General features: G+C 57.3%; 1 protein-coding gene across 7 annotated transcripts; it reads right to left on the bottom strand.

Moving 5' to 3' along the window:
• Positions 1–254: 254 nt before the first annotated feature.
• On the bottom strand, positions 255–3,390 carry AEN (apoptosis enhancing nuclease). 7 transcript variants are annotated; one of them, XM_074601516.1, is made up of 4 exons: positions 3,163–3,390; positions 1,975–2,583; positions 1,472–1,672; positions 255–1,100 (listed from the first exon to the last, which is right to left on the bottom strand). In XM_074601516.1, the coding sequence occupies exons 1-4, from the start codon at positions 3,256–3,258 to the stop codon at positions 897–899; spliced, it is 1,110 nt and encodes a 369-aa protein (XP_074457617.1). In that variant the 5' UTR covers positions 3,259–3,390; the 3' UTR covers positions 255–896. The 7 variants fall into 7 exon arrangements, with proteins under 7 accessions (XP_074457617.1, XP_074457621.1, XP_074457619.1 ...); XM_074601520.1 differs by having other exon boundaries at positions 1,975–2,636; positions 3,163–3,229; XM_074601518.1 differs by having other exon boundaries at positions 1,975–2,633; positions 3,163–3,226.
• Positions 3,391–5,313: the final 1,923 nt, after the last annotated feature.

The raw sequence follows: 5,313 nt of genomic DNA, 5'->3' as shown, positions 1-5,313 counted from the left end.
GCCCATCCCTTGCTCCTCCTGCCTTCACAGGGATGTCCCCAGAGCGGAGGGGAGCAGCCCATTCCCCAAGGAACTGCTCACACCAGCCATCATCAGGCCACTCAAAGCACCTTTTCTGGTTCCAGGTGGGTTTTAAGCACCCAGTCGCAGCACAGGACGCAGGGAGAGCATGTCCCCCGCCTTGCCGACCCCATCCCTGCCCTCTCCTCCCTCCTGGAGAGCTGCCTGATCAGACCACGCAACTTGCACACAGGGGCTTTGCAACAACAGTTTTTTAATTCGGAATTGGACAAATATGCATGTAGTCTATTTAAAATGAAGTGCATCCTATGCTCTTGTCCAGGCTGGACATTGATTAGACACAGACTTTCTTTTCAGCTTCCCTGTGCAAACAAAGCGAGGAGGAAACTGCTCAACTGGCCCTGGATGGTTTGCAGCCTTTGGGCATCAGCAGGACACCTCTGTCCTCCCACGAGGAGACTTGCCACTCACCCACCATGGGGGTAACCCCCTTCCCAGAGGATACCGGAGGTGCCCTGGCAGCCATGGCCCACCGCCACAGCCATTGCACGCCCACAGTGGCTCCTCCAGGCTGGCACCAGGACCCCGCACGCCCCCAAGCACCAAGTGACAGATGAACACGGCGCAGCCACGGCATTTATTTCTGTGTGACAGTAAGAGGCCGCAGACAGCGTTTTCAGGACATTGCCAGTGTCCAAGTGCCACCATTTCTCTGTCCCCAAGAGGGGCTGGGGGTGTCTGACTCCTCTGCATGCTGGGGCACCCAGAGGATGTGGGGCACAAGCCTCAGAGAAGGAGGTTGGCAGCCACCTCCACCTTTGATAGCTGGAGGCATCAGGATAGTCTGAAACACGTGGAGGAGACGTTGTCCCCCATCACAGGCTGCTTGACATCAAGTCCGTGGGCCAGTACCGGTCATCCATGTAGTGGCTGCTGTCTGTGGTGGGGTCTATGACAGGGCTGGGGGGCCGGGGGGGTAGGCTATGGGCCAGCTCCGTCTCCCACTGCACTTCCACCAGTCTGTACAGCTCCATGGCCGTCTGAGCATCCTCCACCGACGAGTGCCCTTTGCAGCCAACCTGAGCAAAGGGGGAAAAGCCTCATTAGAAAAAAAGGGTTTGACAAAAACCCAACAGGTCACTTTGTTGCTCAGAAGGACACAAGTGCTGGGGGTTTTGGAGATGGCAAAAGTTCGATGCAACCCAGGAGATACATGCAACTCAAGCACTTTCTGGAGGGCACAGTTCCTGTCCATGCTTTATTGAGATGCTTAATGGTCAGCTTGGGAGGTCCTGGGCTCCCCCAGCTTGATGACGGCCAGTAGCACAGGATGAACAAAGTTCATCTCCATCTCACAAAGAGCATCCAAGGAGATGGGGGGACCAGGTTAACCACACAGGCTTGTAGCAAACCCAGGAACACTCCCTATCTCAAGGTTCCTGCTGCTTACCTGGATTTTTTTCTGGAGTAGGTGCCTGGCCAAGCTTTTAAGGGAGACGCTGGCCCTGACGGGCAGCCCTGCCCTTTGGTTCAGCACAGGGATCCGGCTGGTGTCTCGGGTCCTGTCTTTCGGGTGGAAGTACTTCAGGGCTTGGAAGTCATTGTGGATGGCATGTCCTACCACAATCTTGTCTTTCAAGATCTTCAGGATCTGGAAGCGTCAGAAATGGTTAGGCAGGCAGTGCAGCAAAAGAAATACTAATTAAGCATAAAATAAATAATTTTGTGTTAAATTCAGTTCCTCCAGTTCCAGTTTTTTAGGTTCTCAGAATGGAGCAACAACAAGTAAACCAACCCATTGCATGGCTTCGGAGGCTCCTCGTCCTGTGCTGGTGTCTCTGCCTCAGAGTACCTCAGCACGGACCACCAAATATCTCAATTTGTGGCTGGCAGATAACACACAGCCTTTTTTTTTGTTATTTCTTTTTTTTAAATTTCTCTCTTTTTCCTCACCTCCGCCTGAGCAGCCTTGAAGGGAATCGCGCTCTTCATGTGCTGCTTTGTAATGCCACTCCAGCGTGTCCGGTAGTCCACGATGGGGAGCTCGGGCAGGATGTACTTGTCATAGATGACATCCCCCTCGTAGTTCACCACGGAGCACCGTGCCAGCTCGCTCAGCCTGCCCTGAGGACCAGTGCCCACCATCTCACAGTCGATGGCCACATACTTGCGTGGGCGCAGAAGCGGGGAGGACATCCGCACCCCCTTGGAGCTGCCATTCCCCTGGGACAGCAGCACGGAGTGATGCCTGGCTATGCTGTCTGGAGAGGCGGATGGGGACAGGGATGGCGAGACGACTTGTTTGGGCTTGGGGATCTTCCTGCCACATGGTGCTGTGGTGCCACCCGTCTTGGTGAGCGTGCTGCCTGCCTCTGGCCCCACCACGGGGGCTTGGCTACCCAGGCGCCGGTGGGGGCTCAGCAGCCCCTTCTGCTCCAGCAGTGCCCGGCGCTCCATGAACCGCTGGTGCTTGCGGCTCTTCTTCTTGCTGGGACGCTCCGGGGGCTGAGCGTGGGTCCCTGCAGCGGGGCCATGGGTGCTCTGCGGGGTGGGTGCGGAGACCTGCAGGGTGGGCAGCAGCGGGGTCATCTGCCCTTTGCCAGGTGGCATCCCTGCTGGAGGGGGCACAGGGGGATGTGAGTGCCACGCAACCTTCATAGCCCCCTGTCACATGACCCACACACTTCACGGTAACCCCCTCCTCCTGCCCCCCCGCGACTAACCACCCCCCACCCCCCCCCCCCCGCGCTGTATGCGGGTACAGGCAGGAGCTATGGGGCAGGGGAAAGGGGGGGACACGGACACATTGTCACACGCTGTCCCCACGCCCTTACCGCCTTGTTGCCCGGCCCCCACCTGCCCCATTCCCACTCCCAGGGCCTTGTCCACCCTCTTACCGATCCGCAGCCCCCTGCCCACCCCACCGTCCCCTCCCACCCGCCCGCCCCATTGAACACTCCTAGGGCCCTGTCTGCCCCTTACCCGGGCCCTCCCTGCCTCACTCCCGGCCCCAGATCCCTGTCCGCCCCATTATCTGTCCCCGTAGCCCTTGCCCACCCCAATACCCGCCCCCCAAGCCCCTGCCCGCACCATTGCCCACCCCCAGGCCCTTGCTCACCCCCCGGTTGCCCGCGGACCCACCGCCGTCCGCCCAGCTCCCACGTGTCTCTCCCGGAAGCCGCCGAGCTCACATGCCCGGGCAAGTCCCGCCGTGGCCACGCCCCCCCGCCTCCCCATTGGCTGCGCCACGGGGGGTGATTTGCATACAGCGCGGGTCGGGCGGTGCCGCCGCCACCGGCTCGCTATAAGGCGCCCCGGATACAGCGCGGGGGTCGCCTGGTGGGGCGCGGGCTACCGTGGGGCTGTGTTCTGTCTAGTGCTTGCATCCCAGACCCGTGGGCTTCCAGCCTGTCCCCCCTCCAGTCCTGCACGGGAGAGGAGCCGTTCTGGGTGGTGGGTTTGGGGTGGGGATGCTCACCAGGGTACCCAACCGCACACCCTGGAGCTTGTGGTGACCCTATGGGTATCCCTGCTTCCCTCAGGGATCCTCGGGCTGCTGGCTGGGGCAGCACCATGCCTGTGGGGTGGGCTGAGGTGAGGTAGCATGGGGTTTGCATCCTCCAGGCTCTCCCGTCGTGCTCCACAGGATTGCGGGAGTCAGCTCTGGCCGGGGCACGGGTGCAGATGAGGTTTCAGACCGGCCTTTCGTTGCTTTGCTCTCAAGGATCACAAAAGCAACGGCTGAGGTGGTCAGAAGCAGAGAAGGGCCACCGGCAGCCCCAGCCACCAGCTTGTCCCCATGCCTTTAGCATTGCCGGAATGGCCATGCTCCCTAGGGCAGACTGTGACTTGTTGTGGTGGGATGAGCCATACAACAACAAAATCACTAGTCTTCCAGAAGGAGCCAGGCACTTTGTCCATCCTTGTCCCACGGGGCCTGGTGCTGAGCATCCCCCTCTCCCTGCCACAGAGGAGGCTCGTGGGGATGCAGGACAAGTGTTTTCATTCTCCATCATTCCCCCTTTCCACCACCCATTAGCTTTAGCCTGGGCAGAAAGAAAAGATTTAGATCACCCTGTGATTTATTTTTTTTTTCTATTTCTTTTATGTTTTGATTCTGGCTAGTAAACTTCTTCCTTAAATATGTTGCTTTGTGTTTTGCATCTATTGCTTCTGTCCCTGCTGTTCAGCTAATTAGCTCCTCCTAATGAGAGTACTTCAAGTGTCCCACAATAACTTGCTAGGGAACCCTGGCAGGTCTGTATGTAGAAATTTCTATTTGTTTCTGTTATTTTTGGTGAAACTGTGCAGCACAGCTCTCGGGGATGGTTTGTTTGGGGCTTGGGGGGGCTCTTTGCCCTGTTTTCCTTCCCCTAAGCAGGGTGTGAGCTGACCGTCACCACATGAGCAGGATCAAACTCAAGCCCCAGTGTGAGAGGAGCACAGCTTGTGTTGCCTGTGGCATTTCTCCGCCAGATCCAAGTGGGCACGGAGGTGGCATCTCCGTCTGCTTTTCTCCCTTATGCCCCGCAGTGGGACAGGAGATTGAAGAGTCTCGATGTTTGGTGCTGATCGATGGACGTGGTTGATCGCTTCTCCCCAGACACATCGCTGTCGCACATGTGGGTCTGATCAGTCTCGGCTCGTCCATAACAAACCCGTCCGTCTCCCCTCATCTTTGTTCGGTGACACCTTCTTTGCCAGGCTGGCTGTTTTGCAAGAGGCGTGTGATTTCCCTTGGTCAGGGTGAAATTTTAGCTGTACCCCTGTGGTTACAAAGGAACCTTGACAGGAGAAATTATGGGCACGCGCGGAGGAAGAGAAAAGCTTTCTCTGGTTTCCCAAGGCCACGATAGCCCGGGCTGCGAGGAAAAAGTGGTGTCATTTTTCTCCCCTATTCCAGATGCAAGGATGGAGGTAGAAAAAAGTCCTCTGATCCCGCTGATCTCTGGGTTATCTCTGGCGTCCTCTGATCCCGCTGATCTCTGGGTGATCGGTAGATGGCTCTCACATGGTAGATGGCTCTCCCTTTGGTAGAAGCCTTGTGCCCAATGGGGATGCCGCTTCTCTCCATGAGGTCCTGGGGCCTGGCTGGGGATGGAGGGTTTGGCACCAGGTGGTAGAAATCCCGTTTCAGATTTGGCAGATGAGCTGAGAGCTGAGATGAAAGCAGAGCGTGCCAGAGCCCGCGAGAGGTTTCTGCGGTGTTTGCACAATTTGAAATAATAACGAAATCTGTAAAACTCTGGGTAGAGCACGACTAGAATAACAGGCTAAATTTGTCGGATGAAT

This window comes from Larus michahellis, chromosome 9 (genome assembly GCF_964199755.1).
Source record: "Larus michahellis chromosome 9, bLarMic1.1, whole genome shotgun sequence".
Taxonomy (NCBI): Eukaryota; Metazoa; Chordata; class Aves; order Charadriiformes; family Laridae; genus Larus; species Larus michahellis.
This window is presented reverse-complemented; position numbering and strand designations above follow the sequence as displayed.

Excerpts from the sequence above, each read along its gene's own strand:
- AEN (XM_074601516.1), bottom strand. The coding sequence starts at position 3,258 with ATGGGGAGGCGGGGGGGCGTGGCCACGGCGGGACTTGCCCGGGCATGT. Across the intron at positions 2,584-3,162 it reads TGGGAGCTGGGCGGACGGCG|GTCTCCGCACCCACCCCGCA; the intron begins GTGGGTCCGCGG and ends CCCACCCTGCAG. Across the intron at positions 1,101-1,471 it reads TACTCCAGAAAAAAATCCAG|GTTGGCTGCAAAGGGCACTC; the intron begins GTAAGCAGCAGG and ends CCCTTTGCTCAG.